Here is a 21,244-nt window from a genome sequence, read left to right on the forward strand (position 1 = left end):
TTAGCAAACCAAAGGATCCGAGCTCTAATCCTATGTAGTCCAGATTCCTTAGTCTAATGTTTTAATAGCTATAGCTGGATACACCTGCACACCAACACTGATAAATATATAGGTATATCAGAGCCGTATAGCTTCACTGTGAAGATATACGACCCTGAGTATATACATAGATTCAGATATACGTTACTGCTCGCTATGGCGAGTTCAGCGTTATCGGCTATGGTAAAAACGGCTTCGCAAAAGGATAAATGATAAAATTTGAGTGGAAATTCTGAAGTTTGCTAAAACTCCCTTCAAGTATGAGTTTATTAAACTAACTTCATTTAAGTTAGATTCAACGTTTCTGTTACACGTTTGTCTCGAAGGTAAGAACTCTCCATGTAGTCCGTTGTAATGTTATGTTATCTTGCAGATCCTAACTACAAAATGCACTAAAGTCATTGTAGGTACATACAGTTACTATGGTTAACATATTATTTACTTACTATTTTTTAATGAATATTTTCACCAGGAGGTGATGGCATTAGATAATTACTGTTGTTATGTAATGTCCGGTTGTGCATGTGCACCACGTACATCGGCATTGTGCTTTCTGCTAGCAATTAGTAAACGAAAAGGCTCTGGACTTGTTACTTCTACCATCATAAAACATCCAGCTTTATGCATTACAAAGTATGACAATTATGGTTTTCTATACCACTCCATGTTATAATGGATTGCGGGCAAATGTCTGAAAAAGTTACGCCGGGCCTGTTACCACTTGTTGTTATTGACTATGTTGGCCACCGAGTCCAATTGCGTAGTCCGGACAACGGGGCTGTTAATATATTGCAGTCCAGTTCTGTGTCCTTAAAACAGATGCCAGGTCGTTTCCAATTAGTCTCGGGAAAATTCGAGTTAATAAATCAGACTGCAAGTAAAATACATGTATCTGTATTTTATGGTACGATGTCCAAACACCAACTGAGTTTCGTAAAATTCGGGCTTCTTTCATATACAACTGATTGCTGATGAAACGCGGGTAAAACTTGCCCGGAGAGCAGACCTGCCAACCTTGGAGTGGGGAAAGGAGTGAGAGTCTATTTTGGAGGCACACCTGCCAACTTTCACGCATTGGGCGTGAGACTCACGCAATCACCCCAAAGAAAAAATGAAAATGCGTGAGAAATGCGTGAGATTTTTGCTCCAATTTCCACAGTTTTATATATACTATCATTGGACATCATTGATACATCAATTGCCCCAAAACCAAATCTCAAGCATTGCCCCACTCTATGGTTGGCAGGCCTGTTTGGGGGCAATGAAAACGCGAGGATTTGACAAGTGGGGTAAATTTTCAGTGTATAAAAACACCGCCGCGAAAGATAATATAACTCCATATGGAAACTACATGTCGTGGAGGTGGAGGTTATTGATAGATGAAATGCCACAAATATGTTTATACATAGTTGTTTATTAGTAGTAAGTATATGGTTACTACTTGTAGATTGGGGCAAAAAACAGGTTTGCTAGGATAAAAGGGGCAATTGCGTGACACGGGCGTGAGATGCGTGAGGCATGGGGCAATTGCGTGAGTCTCATGCTCAATGCGTGAGAGCTGGCAGGTACGCCGGAGAGTGAGAAAACTAACAAATGGCCGTTCCGGCCATAGTCCCTGTTCTGGATTGATGATTATGAACTCTTTATTGATTAAAAATAATATTGTTCTGGGTAAACAATGACATTATCGATAGTTCAATATAAAAATATTTCCAATAATCCAAAAAATTGTATGGGTACATATCAAACATAATTCATATACATGTACTACTGCTAATACACAAACGAAACTTCACATAAATGAAACAATAAAAATGAAAGCGTTATCGTGCGTTCTTTTGGTTGCGGTGCTTATTTCTAGATTGGCAGCTATCGGGTATCGTCGCAAAGTCCGTCTCTAGCTTTGCATGCTTGCCTTTTTGCGGGCCAACACTGAAACGGAACTAAAATAGTATACATGTAATTATATGCCAAATAATTTTCCATTGTAATCGTAGCAAAACAGATTATATTTAGCCATTACTTGCTGATGATTTTACATTTAAACACCTTTATATTTTTGGTTTTCCTCCTAATTTATTTCAACGAAACACTTCTTTCAAGTTATGAAATTTAAAACTTGCAGTTGTTTGAAAAAGTTTGAAAACCTTTACAGTTGTTTTACTTTTTTCTTAACTCATCTGAATTGTACGAAAATAATTTTTTATTGTATAAACTTTAAATGTTAGAATGGTGAATGTTGTAGTATATATGTTAAATAAAAATTTGTAAAATAAAAATATGTTAAATATCAAATTTTCTGTCCGAAGGCTTTCTTATTACATGGGCAACGCTGGATAGTACAGGTAGTAAAATATACTAGGCAAACGGTCCGTCAACGCTAACTTGAATGTTAGAGCCCCAAATTAAAAAAAATTGGTACATTTCAATACGGTTAAATTAGAAGGTAAAAAACAAGCTAACAAATCACAGCTAACACATGTACATAACACAGCCATACCTGCCAACTCTCACGCATTGGGCGTGAGACTCACGCAATCACCCCAAAGAAAAAATGAAAATGCGTGAGATTTTGCCCCAATTTCCTCAATTATATATATACTATCATTGATACATTAATTGCCCCAAAACCAAATCTCACGCATTGCCCCACTCTTGGGTTGGCAGGTCTGAACACAGCTAACTTACAATTAACCAACAATAACCTAGAACAGTGTGATACATTATAAATTATGACATTCTATTGTTTTTTTTCTTAGTCGCATAATAAGGCAACAATTTTGATATACAAATGCTGGTTAAGGACTAAAATTATCTGAGGCGCACCATTTGTTTTCACTCTAGTGCGTACTAATGAAGAGAAGGTAAAAAAAGAGAGGCAATTTTAATGAATGTTTTGCAGATAGCGGAGCCAGATGTCTACCAGGTAGCCAGCATGCAGTCTCCTCTAACTAAAAGTTATATTAAAACTCCTGCAACGCCCAGCAGCAAATATGATGTTTTTCACCAAGCATTTGCAAATGCAAGAGCTAAGCAGCAACCAGTAATGCTAATAAATATGGATACAGGAGAGAGAGTCAGCAATCTTGACATCTTGGCACAGGTGAAAGATTTGTACACTTGATTGATCCGTTAAAGAGGTTTGCAGGTCATACAAAGATGATGGTGGAGGCATATCCTTATTTCTTAATACAGAGAATTGACGTACAGCAAGATAAATTGTGCGAACTATTATTAGCTGTGGAGTTATTTGCACAATTAAATAAGCTTAGTTGAACTAAATAGCTTCTATTACTATTCAGTTACAATCAGTAGAAGCAAGCTTGCATCTATTGCTTGTAACCGAATAGACGCAAGTACAAAGTAGCTGGCTCAGACACTTAGAGCTCGAAGGGTGATGTGAGGAAATGACCGCCATATTCAGATAATACATCTGAATCAGTGATTACCAACTAATGCTCTTCTAAACTAAGTAACATTGCTGGTTTTAAGAGACAAGTTGATGCAAATGACTCAGTTAAGTAATGCTTAGGGTAATGAATAATGCTTATTCACAGACACTAGCAGCCATTTAAAATTGCTTTAAAGTTTCACTACATACTTTATATGATGTGAAACTTGAGCTCTAGTTGATAACTCTATAGCTGATAACTCTATAGTTGATAACTTCATAGCGGATAACTCTATAGCTTATAACTCTATAGCTGATAACTCTATAGCTGATAAATGTATAGCGGATAACTCTATAGCTGATAGTTTTATAGCTGATAACTCTATAGTTGATAACTCTATAGCTGATAGTTTTATAGCTTATAACTCTATAGCTGATAACTCTATAGCTGATAACTCTATAGCTGATCAATATAGAAGGTCAACAGCACGTCGCATCCAAATAACAAAGTCAAAAGATGGGTCATTAGGGAGTTTCACCTTGTTGTTTTGAGTTAATGACTCCTGTAGAAGAGGTTTTGCAAGTTTTCTTTGTTCTGTTACCATCATTTAGCCTGTGCACCTCGTGTCACGGAAATCAAATGAGAACTTTTGAAGTGACATGCAAAGGTCAGTACAGATCACACAGCTTCATTTGAAGAGCTGTTTGATCCCATAATATAGCATGTACTCTTCCTTGACTAGTATAACAAGAGATGACTTTCGCTATGCCATGAAAGAGTGTACTTGCTATGACCTAGACCAGCCAATCAGAATTACTTGATTAACAAGTTTCTAGTACATATAGTGTTTATACGAGTATTTTTTGTTTTTTGGTTCACTCACCTGTTTGCCCCGTCTTTAAATCTATAAAAGATGGAGCTTATTTAAATGCTACTAACAAAGTTTATTCAGATATTGCTCACAAAGTTTATTCAGATATTACTCACAAAGTTTATTCGGATATTGCTCACAAAGTTTATTCAAATGTTCCTCACAAAGATTATTCAGATATTAGTCACAAAGTTTATTCAGATATTGCTCACAAAGTTTATTCAGATATTACTCACAAAGTTTATTCAGATGTTCCTCACAAAGTTTATTTGGATGTTACTCACAAAGTTTATTCAGATGTTACTCACAAAGTTTATTCAGATGTTCCTCACAAAGTTTATTTGGATGCTACTCACAAAGTTTATTCAAATATTAGTCGCAAGGTTTGTTTAAATATCACACACAAACTTACTTACGTACCTACTTACAAATATACTTCCCATGTGACTGCTTTAAATATTCATACATTAGGATTAAGAATTTTTAACATTGTTGTATTCCTAGCTCATGTCTGCTGTGTGTAGGTTCCTAACACATGATGCTGTTTCTACAGGCTGAAGAATATGCTAAAGGGTTACTTTCCTTGGATCTCATTCCTGGTGTCGATAGTATTGCTCTGATTGGCTGCTCAACATTTCAAGCTCTTGCACTGTTTGCTGCCGCAGCGGAAATAGGCCTAGGATTTGCTGTAAGTTCATTTTATAAGGTCAAGAGATTAATTTATGCTTTCCATAGTTGTTGGTCATGTTTATTGTTTCAAAATGGTGTATAAATTCACTGTGAGGTAGAAATTCATTGTATATTTATTTGCAGCATTTGTTTATCCACCCTCCTAGAGGAGAGAGGATAACTACTCAAATAAAGCTGTTGGCCCCTAAAGTTATTGTGTGTGGAGAGGGTGCAGGAGGGCACAATGCCTCCGCTCTCTTTTCTCTTCTGGATTCTGAGACAACTGGTAAAGTTTCTAGCAGGTGAGTCATAAAGTTTGCTATACTAACACTGTACTTCACAGTACTCACACTTCCTTCAGTTCCTCGCTGTCTTCTTCTAATAAGTCTACACCTCCTGGCTGTCCTCCTTCAATAGTTACACATTTATTGGTTTTTCTCATTACATTTCGTCACACTTATCTATATATAGATCTCAGTATTTGTCTTTTTGTCAAAACCTTGTGTCCAGTTATAGCAGTTTAAATCTAGCAATGAAAAATCTGCACAGCACTGGATTTGATCTCGGGACCTCCAGATCTAGAGACGTCGAACTTAACCGCTTCACGAAATACAATGGGTTCATCGGTTAAATAGTCATTACATTGGTTAAGATACTAATGCTTAAAACGCTTGCTTGGAGTTAATAACTAGCACTGCTGACCGGTACACATAACGATTGTCAAGCTGGCCGAACAATAACTACAGAATACCCGTGCGATGCCGGGCATTGGGCTAGTTATCTATAAGATTAACAGCATGCAATTGACTTAAACTATTATGCAATCTGCGGAACTTTGCACACCAGACCAAATTTCTAACTTTTAGTGCAATACGCTCTGGGGTAATCCTTGCTAGCTAGTAAACAATGATAGTCTCAATTTGATCTCAGGTTACCATCCCTGGAGCACATATTCTATGACAGCTCCTACAAAGACAGATCTCCTACCCACAAGGCTGTGAAGACTCTGTATAAACTGAAGGAGCTTGGAGAGACTGTGTCAGATGATCAGCTGACTGAAGCTAGAGAAAGAGTTCAACCTGACTTTATCTGCCAGCATCTATTCACTTCGGTATTGAATAGTTCACCATCAATATCTGTATGTTACAAATTGTATGAAAGGTTTGATTAGACAGGTACTTGTATTTTATGGCAGCAGTTAGCTGACCTTGTGACCCTAATACAAGAAATAGCAGTACTTTTGGAAGAGTGAAGCAGTAGTGAGCCTGAGCATTCCAGTGCAATAATGGAAGATCTATGAGTTGTTTAAATAACTCTATGAATCATCGAAGGCTTCTGACCAAATATTATACTTGACTTTATGGCTAGCTAGCCTTTGATTAATCCTCGCTCACATCCGCTTTATTATTATCTTTATCTATATTAATATAAATCTCAGTGTTTGTCTGTCTGTCATTCGTCTGTCCAGGTATAGTGATAAAGTTATAGCAACAAAAAATCACCTTCGTACTGGTTTGGAACTCGCGACATTAAAATCACAAGTCTACTAACAAGTGTGCCTAACCACTAGGCTGAGCCATTCTTATCATTCCCATCGCTACTACCATATACTGTATATCCTTTTCAGATTGCACGTTTCCTTGCAAATGTGCACTTTTTATTATTAACAAGAACTCGACACAATTCATCTTCCAATACAACAATAATAAAAACGTATGCTGAGACTTTTTTGCTCTTAAAAATCTATATACAATGGACCCTCACCATACGATTTTAATTCATTCCAGTGTTGGCACCATATAGCGAAAATCTCGTATAGAAGTAGAGAGAACCCCATGGTAATTATCTAATGCGAACAACCATTGGTAAAAAGTATCAAAGTTTTATATACGTACTGTAAATATTAAACATTAGCAACAAAATAGTATATTAACCTTACTAACTATAGTTACCTATAGTAACATTAGTTTATTTAGTGTATTTGGTGATTATGATCCGCAAAAAAAATGTAATATTACAATGTATTATGAGCAGTAGCAGTACGTACTGTAAGGAGTTCGTACCTTCGAGATATATCATAAAAGTTGAATTTAACTAAAATGAATTTAGCTTACTAAACACACACTTTGAAGCTAAGTTTTAGTATGTATTTTACTTCGCCGTGGGCTAAAATCTTATCATCCATCTGTTTTCGGTTTAGTTTTTTCTATAACTTATAACGAATAACACTGAACTGAGGTAGAAAGCAAGCGATCATCGTATTTCTTACAGACGTTGCGGGAGGGTTTGGGCGAATAGCATATCAGAATTTTTGTTATTTCGTCGTAATCAGTACACCAACTGCCAAACTTTGAAAAAAATTTTTGTTGATATCGTATGGCGCAAAAAAGTCGAAAAGATTTTGTCCTTGTATGATGGGGATGAAAAAACATTGTGTTCCATATCATAGAGCGAAATAATTTTTATAACAGTGCATCGTAACCCGAAGGCGCACTGTATTAATTAATAATTTAGCGTGTGCAATCGCGAATGTGATATGCAGTATATAGTAAGAGCGATGGGAGTGATAAGAATGGTTTAGCCTTGCTGTTACACACGCTTGTTAGTAGCCTTGCTGTTACACACGCTTGTTAGTAGCCTTGCTGTTACACACGCTTGTTAGTAGACTTGCTGTTACACGCGCTTGTTAGTAGCCTTGCTGTTACACACGCTTGTTAGTAGCCTTGCTGTTACACGCGCTTGTTAGTAGACTTGCTGTTACACATGCTTGTTAGTAGACTTGCTGTTACACGCGCTTGTTAGTAGACTTGCTGTTACACGCGCTTGTTAGTAGACTTGCTGTTACACACGCTTGTTAGTAGACTTGCTGTTACACCCGCTTGTTAGTAGACTTGCTGTTACACACGCTTGTTAGTAGACTTGCTGTTACACACGCTTGTTAGTAGACTTGCTGTTACACACGCTTGTTAGTAGCCTTGCTGTTACACACGCTTGTTAGTAGACTTGCTGTTACACACGCTTGTTAGTAGACTTGCTGTTACACACGCTTGTTAGTAGACTTGCTGTTACACACGCTTGTTAGTAGCCTTGCTGTTACACACGCTTGTTAGTAGACTTGCTGTTACACACGCTTGTTAGTAGACTTGCTGTTACACACGCTTGTTAGTAGACTTGCTGTTACACACGCTTGTTAGTAGCTTTGCTGTTACACACGCTTGTTAGTAGCCTTGCTGTTACACGCGCTTGTTAGTAGACTTGCTGTTACACACGCTTGTTAGTAGACTTGCTGTTACACACGCTTGTTAGTAGACTTGCTGTTACACACGCTTGTTAGTAGACTTGCTGTTACACACGCTTGTTAGTAGACTTGCTGTTACACACGCTTGTTAGTAGACTTGCTGTACACACGCTTGTTAGTAGATTTGCTGTTACACACGCTTGTTAGTAGACTTGCTGTTACACACGCTTGTTAGTAGACTTGCTGTTACACACGCTTGTTAGTAGACTTGCTGTTACACACGCTTGTTAGTAGCCTTGCTGTTACACACGCTTGTTAGTAGCCTTGCTGTTACACACGCTTGTTAGTAGCCTTGCTGTTACACACGCTTGTTAGTAAATTTGCGATTTGATTGTCACGAGTTCTAGTAGAAATCTAGTAAGAGGGTGAATTTTCATTGCTAAAACTTTATGGCTATAACCGGACAGGCGAACAACAGACAGACAGACAGACAAGCATTGAGATTTATACATATAGATTAACATTACCTTTTGCATTTGTTGTTTATTTTGAAATTTTTGAAAGCTAATTTTTTTACCATCACATCCTATTTGTTTAATTTGTAGTTTTCAATGTGCCGTATCAATTTCAAATGTTCAGTTACACTCATATTTGCGGTTTTGTAAATCTGTAAAAGCTAAATGCTTTTCACATGTACAATTGTATTCTCTCGAGTAAGAACTGTCTCTACATTCTCTCTCCATTCAGTCAAACAAAGTATCAGACACAGAAGGTCCGATATCTCATTTTTACGTTTTTATCAATATCGTTCATCAAAACTTTGAATACAACGAGCTTCCACAGCAACAGTAACCTTTTTATACGCACATGTCTATGAACTCATTGTTTATTTTTTCTTTTAATTTATTTAATCTGCATAAAAACACTTTTCTCATGATATGAAGTTTAAAGGTTGAATGGTAAATGTTGTATATGTTAAATAAAAATAAGTTTTCTGCGCAAATACTTTTTTTATTATTGGGGCAACGCCAGGGATTCAACTAGTTTAAATATATAACATAGAGCTAACCATCTGCCTCTATTGTAATAAATTGTGTATGTCAGTAAGACCTGTCTACTTTTTTGCGGCGGTCTTTAGAGTTTATCTAAAGCTGATAATTCTAGTTTAAAGTAAGATAATTGGGTAGAATGCTAAAAATGTCATAAAACTAAATTCAATGTATTGACAATTTAAAAATAACCTGTCTATTGTACAGCATTTATCACTCCCAAAGTAATTATTTGAAGTTACTTCTCAGTTCTTTTTGCCCAGCTACTGACACAACTATCTAACCAGCGCTTCTTCATAAGCGCTGGTTAGATAGTTGATAATATAATTTGTTAAGTATTAGTGTATGTCTATATCATTTATTATTTACCGCTATAAACTATAAATTTATAAAATTTCTCATATTCGGTGTCATTTGCAAGTATGTGAATATGATATTTTGGTAACGGTAGCCCAATACAAGAGATAAGCGCCACAGTTTAGTGGCATCGCAGTTAGAGTCCCTAAATGAAATGGTAATAAAAAAGTTTTTTATTAAAATTATTTTATTCTGAAGCATTTTACCTGCAGTTTAAATAATTGTAAAGCTGGTCTTGAGTTACATTGTTTTTTAGGGAAGCACAGGAAATCCAAAATGCGTACTTCGCACCCAGCGCAGTTTGGCTAACCTATTGACCGGTCCAGGGTTCGCTATGGTAAGTCTGTATTATCAGGTTTTTTCTACTCCTCTATGCCAAATTAGTTCTAACAGAATTGAGATTGAGGTAAACATATATTTTCCCTAGAAAGGCCATTGGTGGTAGCAGAAGTGACATCTGACCTTGAACTGCTCCTGTCGGCAAATGACATTCAATCTCTGATTAAGGCACATAAGTTGCTCACTTTGCTGGACTCAGATCTATAACATTGATGTTCCTTTGACTTTGCTGGACTCAGATCCATAACATTGATGTTCCTTTGACGTAGAAAGAGCTCCAACAAGAGAACCATTTGGTCAATTGAAGGATAAACTGAGCGTGTGTTTATATCTTGACAGAACTCTAAATTGATCTCTTCAGCATCTGTTGACTACTACTAATGTCTACCTAAATCTCTTCAAAAATAGCTAAAAACTTCACCTTTCGCTTTTGGCTTCCAACTCTGTTCTTTGTTTAACCAATCTGTCTGTGATTTATAAAGCTCTCTGTCATTTGTTACTCTAATTTTAGACCACAATTGTGTCAAACATGAATGTTGACACTATGGTCAGCTATAGTTGGCTAGTGAGAGCACTTGTTCAGTCAGGTGGTGCAATTGTTATGATACCGGAAACATATGAAGAAATGCCTTTGAAGGAGCCAGGAAAACTGCTCACAGAAACCATCATTGCTGAGAAGTAGGTTTTGTTCATGATATAGGTTTTGTTGATGGTGCAGGGACTACTACTTGGTTGTCTAAACTTCACAGAAGTGGCTTCATGCCTGTTCGTATTGAATTACTTGCCATGAGATTATATAGTTAGAGTTCATGTAGCGTATACCCATTGCTTGTTACGCGTAGATCATACAAGTTATGCTACAAGCTCTGACTGTCTGTAACATTATTTTCATGATACCTAACACACGCTCTGTGATCTGTAACATACTCATCATGACCTGTAATATACTCTCTATGACCTGTAACATACCCTCTTTGACCCGCAACATACTCTCTGGGATCTGTAATCTATTATATAAACGGCAATCGTTGTCTGTCTGCATGTTTGATTGAGTGTCCGCCTTATAGAGTACCGTACCTATCGGACTATCAGCGGCTACTAGGTATCTAGGGCGCATTAACGAAAATCTCAGGTTAGTACACACCTCTATACCTATTCAGCTTTTGCCGTTTTTACACAAAAATGACGTAATAATTTCAACTCGATGGCTTTCTGTTAGCTTCATGACACGCGATGTTTTTATGTCCTCGACGTATTAGGGCTAAATTGTTTTCGGCAAAACGATATCGACAATAGACTCTCTCGATATTAGAATTAGGCGATCAAATTTTATTAACTCTATGAAACACGACGCCGTTTTTGTGAACATCTATTTCTGGCTTTATCTCTGGCTATTTCTGGGTTTAATTGCTAAATCGCTGTTAAGGTCACTACTTTTCACGCGGACAACTGTATTATCTCGAGTGGGAATAGCATCTAGATTCTCTCACCTCCGATCAGACAAAGACACTACAATATTTTATTTTTACGTAACATATCGTCGTACCGGTATCGTCGTATTCAGAGTTTTGATGGATAGCTGTTGGTGAAACAGTAACTTTTTTATACACACACTTCTATGCAAGAATTATTATTATTAATTCAACATATTCACGAATTTTATTTTGTTTTCTCAGTTCGTATTAATTGTATCATTACCGAATCATCTCATATTGTAATCGTAGCAAAACAGACTCAATTTAGCTATTACTTGCTAATTATTTCACTGTTACATCTAAACCTTTTTATAGTCGTTTTATTTTTAAATTTTATTTGACCTGCACGAAACATTTTTCTCATGATATGAAGTTTGAAAGTTACAGTTGTTTGACAAAGTTTGATAAATTTTACAGTTATTTTTATTTTCTCTTTATTTCAACTACACAAAACACTTTTCTCATGATCTGTTACCTATCATGTTTTCTCATGTTACCTATGTAGTTTGAATGTTAGAATGGCAAATGTTGTTATATATGTTAAATACAAATAGATTTTCTGTGCAAAGACATTTTTATTACCCAGGTACAAGTTCAGCTTATGGTGTAAAATGTTGAAAAAATACTTTACCGAAGTTGCTTTCTCGCCTTGGAGCGGATTAAAATTTACATTATTTTATTTTAATGGGAAAAATTGTTTTGGATCTCGAACAACTCGGTTTTCGAACTACTTTCTGGAACTGATTATGTTTGAGAACTGAGGTTCCACTATACATTATCAAAATATATAGGTCACTGAAAGTTATGAAATTTTAAATTTACATTGGTTTGAAAACTTTTACAGTTGTTTTATTTTCTCTTAATTTATTTCAACTACACAAAACACTTCTTTCATGATATGTAGTTTGAATGTTAGAATGGCAAATGTTGTTATATGTTAAATACAAATCAATTTTCTGTGCAAAGACTTTTTTTACTACCCGGGCAACGCCGGGTAGCACAGCTAGGCTTGGGGCCGTGGCGTCACTCAGGGATGCGTGGGAGACCTTTTTTGCCCCAAGTACAGCGAGAGTCTCCAGACGCGGCTTTCCGGATAAAAGAGTTGGCGAGTGTGAGGCGATTGATTGCAAAGCGATTAAGTGCTAGGTGATTGGTTGCAAGATGATTGGTTGCGAGTGCAAGGTGATTGATTGCAAGGCGAGTGCGAGGTGATTGATTGCAAGGCGAGTGCGAGGCGATTGATTGCGAGGTGATTGTGAGGCGATTGATTGCGAGGAAAGTGCAAGGCGATTGGTTGCGAGGCGGGTGCAGGCCGATTGATTACAAGGCGATTGATTGCGAGTGCGAAGCGATTAATTGCGAGGCAAGTGCAAGAACGCAATTGTCAACTGCTCAGCGGGTAAAGACTGGTCAGCCGAGGCGGGTGCTCAGCGGCAGAAATGCTCGATCGTCAACTGCAAATATAGACGAGGGTGAACGGATGCATGAATCTAGACACGTGAATCTAGGATATTTACTAGATTTTACGCGCATCTAGCTGTAAGACACATTGCAGATTTCCATTATATTATGATTATTTCCATTATATCAGATTATATGTGCATGCATTCTCTGATCATGACAACAATTTCAGTAGACTGCATATTGGGAGTTGTTTTACAGTATGAAAGACAACTCTCAATAAACCTTATGCTGCATGTGAATCTGTTCCTGTAGACGGGTAGTGCAGCTAGTGTACTATATATGACCGGTAATGGACTCGCTACAGCTTGTAACATACTCTCTGTGGTCTGTAGCGTACTCTACATGACTCGTAATGTACTATCCATGACCTCAAATACACCTTGAAATATTCTGTGTGCTCTCATTGCATTTCCATAATTCCGGAAAGGATTTTCAGACCAGAACGCTACTCTCATAAACTGTAACATATTCTAATGGTCCTTATCACAACTTCTTATCTATTGTAAAGCGTGATATAACAATATTACATGATTCTATTTAGGGTGGACATACTGGCACTTACCATCAGTGTAATTGCTGCTATTATGGAGTACATGAAGAAGCAGGAGATGGTTCAACCTCACCAACTAAAGATTGCAACAGTCGGTGGTCAGTTAATATCTTATCAGTTCATTGAGGAGTTTCAAGAGATCACCAAGGCAGCTGTACTGGTAGGCAGATACTGTAGAACCTTTATTCAAACAAGCCTGATTAATTATGTTTTCTCACTAACTCTGTTTTATGTTTTGCTACAAAATAAGTCAATAGTTGTGACAGTTTTAATAAAGTATTGATGAGTTCTCAAAAGCTTTCTCAATGTATGTACTTTCTCTGTACTTCTATAATAACATTAAAGCAATTCATAGCAATCAACTCTCATCAAAAGATCCAACAGTACAGTTTTACCATTTAGTTGAACTGTTGGGAAAATGAACAATAATACTTTTATTTGTTTTTTAGACTTATCATTCAGACAATCAGTCTTTGAAAACTTAAATTTTAAGATTCCTGACTACTAGAATAAATGAGATTAATGATAAACAATCAACTCTATGTATTGTTAATCGAACTCATCATTGACTTCTCAATAATAGGACTGAGCTGAACTTCGAATATTTCTCATAATCAGTTTAACTTTTTCTACTTCTGTTATTCGTTGTATTTTAAGATTGGTTATGGAATGACGGAGATGATAGCAATTGGAATGATTATTCCTGGTCAATCAGAAGATGCTAAACTCCGTTTAAAGACAGCGAGATTGTCTCCACAAGCTGACAGTGAGGTGAGGTTTTTTACACGGTCGCAAACATCTATTTGTTTGATGTTAACGCAATTCTATCAACACTTCTCTGCAATTCTAATAGAGATTTTTCTAAATAATTTTCTGTCTGTGAAAAATTCACTGATTGTTCTTAAGTCTTTTGCAATGGTAACCACAAATATGCACCAGACATCACATGCGCTTTATTCACACTGTTACTTGTTTGTCATTGTGCGAAAGACCAGTTGTTATTATCTTAACTTGCATATAATAAATTATTAGTTTGAGTGTAAAATCTCAGCTTTAAACCTGACAGAACTGCAGAAAAAGTTTAGCTACTATAGTAGGGAGTGATATCAGTTACTATAGTAGGGAGTGATATCAGTTACTATAGTAGTGAGTGATATCAGTTACTATAGTAGAGAGTGATATCAGTTACTATAGTAGAGAGTGATATCAGTTACTATAGTAGGGAGTGATATTAGTTACTATAGTAAGGAGTGATATCAGTTACTATAGTAGGGAGTGATATCAGTTACTATAGTAGGGAGTGATATCAGTTACTATAGTAGGGAGTGATATCAGTTACTATAGTAGAGAGTGATATCAGTTACTATAGTAGGGAGTGATATCAGTTACTATAGTAGAGAGTGATATCAGTTACTATAGTAGGGAGTGATATCAGTTACTATAGTAGGGAGTGATATTAGCAGTTGCATTGCGCTTTTTGTAAATTTACAAACATAAACGTTTAATTTCTTACAATCAAAACTCGTTGCTGATCTTCTTCTTCATGTATACAGCTGGACTATTTCTTACAGGTGAGAATAGCTGATGAACAGGACCAGGTGGTGGACATTGGAGAAGTCGGTGAAATACAAGCAAAGCATTTTTCAGTATTTAAAGAATACAAAGATGACGAAGAACAAACTAAACAGATGTTCACTGATGACGGATTTATTAGGACCGGGTAACCTTTTTATTCCTTAATGTGTCTTTCTTTGAGCTGTTCATTGTTTTAAGTTTGTGAGAAAATTCATGTCTTCTCTTCTCTTTGTTAGAACTCATTGGTTAACACATGTCTTGAACTGTCAGTTTATAAATAGCTAATCTAGCTTCAAGTAATACAACTTGATAATCTACAAGGCTGCTGATTTTATGGTTTATGTCTTACCTAAGTACATGAGTGAAATATTGTGTACATTTTTATTCAGAGATGCAGGAAAAATGTTCCCTGATGGTACATTTAAAGTCCTAGGAAGAATGAATGATAAAGACAGGTTTAACATATATGGCAAGGTGGAGTATCCAGGACCTATAGAAGAGATATTTTGTCTCCACCCTGAGATTAGACAAGCGTTTGTAAGTTGTGATCTTTTGTTGTGACCTGTTATACCGACAGAAACGGTAGAATTTGTACTTAGTGTCTGTTCATTGTATAATATTATAATTTAGGTTGACTGCTCTAAAATTACTAGGTAAAATATCAGTGTTTTGACTGTTTATCTGTTCTGTCATAGAGCTCTGTGCTCTTTGTTTAACATTACTTTCCTTTATGTAAAAGTGATACATATCAGTAAATTGAGGTGTTTGAAAGTGAAAGTCTGTGTTTTGATTAATATTAAACTTAGAAATCCAACATTTTGTAAGAAAATAGTAATAAAATCTTTAGTCTTGTGTAATTTGCCACAGTTAACTACTTATAGATATTCATGTTTAAAGTAAATGTATTTACTCTTACTCTCCGTAATAAACAAAAATGTTAGTTGTCAATGTCGTATCTCTTCTCACAAAACTCGTCCAAAACTTTGCTTACTGGAATTCAAAGCAAAGCAGGGGTTATTAAACCTTTTTTAGGCTTGTTTTATAATAAGCTGAGGCAAGTTTTATAATAAGGAAGTTTTATACAAACTTGATTTGTATAAACAGACTGTTCATCATACACTCAATAGTCATACAGTTACCGGTGTGACTAAACTAAATGTTCATTCAAATATTCACCATTTTTAATTTTCAATTCTCCACCCTGTCATGGCGCTAGCTCTCTAGTCCCACTTGAGCAAGCAGGTATTTAAATACCACCAAGCTTGACGTTCCAGATAGAAGTTTTCATATATTTATGCATTGAAGGTATCTGATCATGTGCTAAGTAGACTACAAATATAGACTTGTACTATAGAGTAGTAGAGCTTGATTACATGTGATTCTTTCGTGGTTTATAGATATATGCCTATGAGATTAGACCATTTCACTTGATTGTCAATCCTACACTGCTCATTGGCCTACCATTGCCTGAAGAACTTACAGTTCAACTCTGTCATCAAGCAATTAAGCAAAATAGACACGTTCTTACTGGCTGCTGGCACCATTGATTCTTCCATTTTTAGTAATAAACCTAATAATTTATAAATGTGTTTACAGACTTCATCTTTTGCAAACTGTGGCTTTTAAACAAACATAATACAAGATACACTATTATGAGTAAATACAATTAAATAACGGGTTGTGAGAGAAATAATATTAGTATTTTGAAAAAAAGACTGTTGCTAATGGCAGCTTGTAAGAATGTATTATTAGTACTTTTAATTTTAAGTGTAGAAACATCTAGAACATGCAGTTTGTAATATCTTATGATCAAGTCACAATCCTGCAATCCTATAATCTTTATAATTCGTGTTTAGGTGGTGACCGGTAAACAGAATGACTGGATCGGAGATGAAATTACCTGCTGCATCCAGTAAGTCTTTACAAGTCAATCGAGTTTATTGCGTGTTGTAACTTTCTATATATTCACAAGCTGCATCATCTTATGGAGAGTTTGCAGTAAGTCATCATGGTACATGTATTTCACATGTGTATGACACATTGTTTTTTCTATGAGTCATGTAGCACATCTTATATGTAGTATGCAAGCTTAAAAAGTAATTTTAAATCAGAGAAAAGTTTGTTTAGCTGATCTGATACTGTTACTGGCTGGTAGAGCAGGTATAGTAGCTCATAGATATATGAGTTGTCTTTTCAATATTTATCATTCAACTGCTATTACTGTTGGACTCTTATTGCGGTACTTATGCATCAGAATGAGAGTGATGGCTTTTACTCATTTTAGAGGTGAAACGTAAAAGAGCGTTTCTCCTTTGTGATTTTAGTTTTTGAATGTCCCACATGGAAATGATCAGCAATCTAAATTCAGTTGTTAAATAACTATGGTTTTCAATAAACTTACTTTCCCATAGACCTCGGGCGTAACAACTGTGGAAGACTACAAAAAGTAGCTGCCTAAAACCATGCAGTTGGTCTGTATTAACACGCTTATTTTTGCAATATTTGGCATGTTTACATATTAAAAATAAACAATACATTTTCTGCTTTCTAGAACAAAAGAGAAGTCACATCGAATACCTGAAGAGAGTTTGCTTCAATTTTGTAAATCAAATGGTGTAAGTATTACTATATGTTTGTTTCTCTATATACCAGATCTTTGTAAGGCTTAGTACATATATATTCCTCAGTATACCAGACTTGTACAAGGTTCAGTACATATATATTCCTCAGTATACCAGACTTGTACAAGGTTCAGTACATGTGTATTCCTCGGTATACCAGACTTGTACAAAGTTCAGTACATATGTATTCCTCCGTATATCAGACTTGTACAAGGTTCAGTACTTGTGTATTCCTCCGTATATCAGACTTGTATAAGGTTCAGTACATGTGTATTATTCAGTATACCAGATCTTTGTAAGGCTTAGTACATATATATTCCTCAGTATACCAGACTTGTACAAGGTTCAGTACATATATATTCCTCAGTATACCAGACTTGTACAAGGTTCAGTACATGTATATTCCTCGGTATACCAGACTTGTACAAGGTTTAGTACATGTGTATTCCTCGGTATACCAGACTTGTACAAAGTTCAGTACATATGTATTCCTCCGTATATCAGACTTGTACAAGGTTCAGTACTTGTGTATTCCTCCGTATATCAGACTTGTATAAGGTTCAGTACATGTGTATTATTCAGTATACCAGATCTTTGTAAGGCTTAGTACATATATATTCCTCAGTATATCAGACTTGTACAAGGTTCAGTACATATATATTCCTCAGTATACCAGACTTGTACAAGGTTCAGTACATGTATATTCCTCGGTATACCAGACTTGTACAAGGTTCAGTACATGTGTATTCCTCGGTATACCAGACTTGTACAAAGTTCAGTAAATGTGTATTCCTCCGTATATCAGACTTGTACAAGGTTCAGTACATGTATATTCCTCCATATATCAGACTTGTACAAGGTTTAGTACATGTATATTCCTCGGTATACCAGACTTGTACAAGGTTCAGTACATGTGTATTCCTCAGTATACCAGACTTGTACAAGGTTCGGTACATGTGTATTCTTCAGTATACTAAACTTGAACAAGATGTACTGCATGTTCTTATTTTGCCAGATGTAAAGGTTTTGGTGCAAATAGAGTCTAATTAAAATAGTAGTAACATGTCTGAGTGCATAGTTTTCTGCAGATCAGTGTAAGTTCTGTTTTAGATCACAGTAAAACATTTTAACTCTAGATTCAGTTGTTACTGTAACTTGCATTGTTTGAGTGGAAGGCCCTTGTTGTTGTATTTGTGTATTACCATGAACACTATAACAAGTACATAATCTGATCATACTTTGTAATAATAATTATCAAGCCACACAGTAGCATGATTAGTCATGTTTAATACCATATCACCGAGAGCTAGTATAGTGAGAGAAATGAAACAGTTACTACAGATGAAGCTAAGCAAGTAAATGAGTAATTCACCTGCTTAGTGGATTATGCAAATATGTATACAAATATGATGGTATATGAAACAAATAGCATCAGCATTAGAAAAGGTCAATTGATTGCTTGTATAGAAATATCCCAAACATCACAGTGTGAGTTGAAGACTGTTTATAACATTTGTAGATGTATCAGCGACAGCAGCCGGCCAGGATTCTATATTTTGATGAGTTCCCCGTCACAGATAATGAGCGAAAAGTAATACAAACTATCTTACCATTGGTTTTTAGACTGAGTTGTGTGCTCAGAGTGATTAGCCTCAAAAACATCATTTAGTATGCTTACACATGTTGATTTACCAGCAATTATATAAAGCACTTCGTAACTCAGACTTACTCAGATCGTCTTACAGATATCTGTGTATGAAACAGTATGATGCAGTGAGTGAAGCTTTCTTCCTGATCAGATAGGCAACTTAGAGCTTCAGACGCTGGTGCTTGACAGCTGCCAGTGTATCAGATCGCTCTGTATGCTCATTTTTGTGACATCATAAAGGTCAAGATAAACGCACAGCCTACATATCTTTTGCAGCGAGCACAATATGTGTGATGGCTGTCATCGTGTCTTGATCTCATTTTTTTCATAGACATCGATGCGCAAGCTTAGAGAGCTAGTGAAACAGATGTTGGCTAAAGATGAAAGCCTAGGGAAGTGTCAATGGTTCATAGAATTGGAAAACTCAGGTCAGTGTTTGTTGCTTTGGTTGAATTAAATTGTGATCCTCAAAGGAAAACTTGATACCTTCATGTAAAATAATATGTGCCAAGTTTATCTGTTAGTAGCTGAGCGTTGTGGCTCAAAAAGGCTTTCAAAGGTAGATACTGAAAAATAAGTTAGCACTTTTATGCAAAACCACACTGTTGTCATGGTAACACTTGTTTTTGTTGGAAGTGTGTGATTAATGACCTAGTTGATGGAATGGCGGAGAGTTGTGCTCCCTTGTTAAGCTCGTCACCTATGCCCACTAAAATAAGCAATCTACCTAGACCACTCGTAGCCTTGCGGTCAGCATTTTTCCAATGGAATACTTACATGGTGAATGAACTACCGAAGCAATCATTTAAATAATAAATAACTACAGAAACATAGAAACCATTCCAACTAGACTGACAAGGAAACGAATGAATGTTGTTAGTTAAATATACCATGTGACTGTACAAAATGGTTACAGCATAGAAATCCTATTTTGATAGAAATCAAAAAAATTTCAAAATATGACCTGCTAAACTTTATTAATGTCAAACATTTTGTAGTCAAACTGCTATACAGTGTAATTAGAGCTCCAACTTAAGTTTTAATGTAGTTAAGGTATGGAACATAGTCATGGGATTCAACCATACAACCTCAGTCAAACCCTCACAATCAATGAAGTCTGCGTTTGCTCTGCTAACACACCACTCTAAGCAATAAATGAGCACATATTAAACCAAAAGAAGAGATTCAACTCTAAAAACTGAATCATTTAAAATTTTGTGGGCATAAGAAACAAGACGATAGGAGTTCTACTTCCTGTCGCTATTTCCTTCAGGCTCCTGAGGAGCATAGACCTACCTTTGTACAATAGACTACCAACAGATATGCTTTTATGTACAGTTACATGTACAAATTTTTAAAGAATATACTGCATGATAAGAGTGCTCCAGCTATAACCAATGTCTTTGAGGAAGTCGGTTAACTCACGTGGCACTATGAAGTTGTTAAAACTAACTGCTTTTATTCTGATTGTCGCCTATCTGCTGCCTCGCTGTTCAATGGTTGAATCCAAAAATCCTTACTTGATCAATAACCGATGTGTTCGACAATTCTCACTAATGTTTATTTGTGTATATTACAGGTAGAACTTACTAGCTGAGTGGAAACCACGAATCCCATGACATAGATGCAAAGAGATTTTGCAAACCCAAATGAAATAATATAAATAGTGTTGCAATTGCACATTTAGACTGATTTTATTCTTATATACAAGTTTTGACATCTCTAGTCAGCATAGAACTTGACCGGCTGACCAAATCCTACATGGTGACAATAAAGAAACACGAGGCTGCGCTGTATGTAGCCTCAAAACCAAACCTAACTTATTTTCTGTTATGAAATTAGTAAAATCTAGTGCTTTAAAATTTAGCACTGTAGTGGTTTAAAATTTTCTTCTTTAGCGCTTTAAAGTTTAGCTCTTTTTGCGCTTTAAAGTTTAGCTTTTTACTTTGCTATTAAA

At 36.0% G+C, this 21,244-nt stretch overlaps 1 protein-coding gene across 1 annotated transcript; it reads left to right on the plus strand.

The window, feature by feature from the left end:
• The first annotated feature begins 1,546 nt into the window (after positions 1 to 1,546).
• LOC137407103 (3-[(3aS,4S,7aS)-7a-methyl-1,5-dioxo-octahydro-1H-inden-4-yl]propanoyl:CoA ligase-like) lies at positions 1,547 to 21,042 on the plus strand. The gene is made up of 16 exons (XM_068093734.1): positions 1,547 to 1,570; positions 2,942 to 3,142; positions 4,856 to 4,990; positions 5,116 to 5,273; positions 5,902 to 6,082; positions 9,872 to 9,952; positions 10,466 to 10,632; positions 13,435 to 13,603; positions 14,101 to 14,214; positions 15,015 to 15,163; positions 15,408 to 15,555; positions 16,875 to 16,930; positions 17,570 to 17,633; positions 19,159 to 19,230; positions 19,619 to 19,715; positions 20,867 to 21,042. The coding sequence occupies exons 1-16, from the start codon at positions 1,547 to 1,549 to the stop codon at positions 20,878 to 20,880; spliced, it is 1,830 nt and encodes a 609-aa protein (XP_067949835.1). The 3' UTR covers positions 20,881 to 21,042.
• The last annotated feature ends 202 nt before the right edge of the window (positions 21,043 to 21,244 follow it).

The sequence above is a fragment of the Watersipora subatra genome, chromosome 1 (genome assembly GCF_963576615.1).
Source record: "Watersipora subatra chromosome 1, tzWatSuba1.1, whole genome shotgun sequence".
Taxonomy (NCBI): domain Eukaryota; kingdom Metazoa; phylum Bryozoa; class Gymnolaemata; order Cheilostomatida; family Watersiporidae; genus Watersipora; species Watersipora subatra.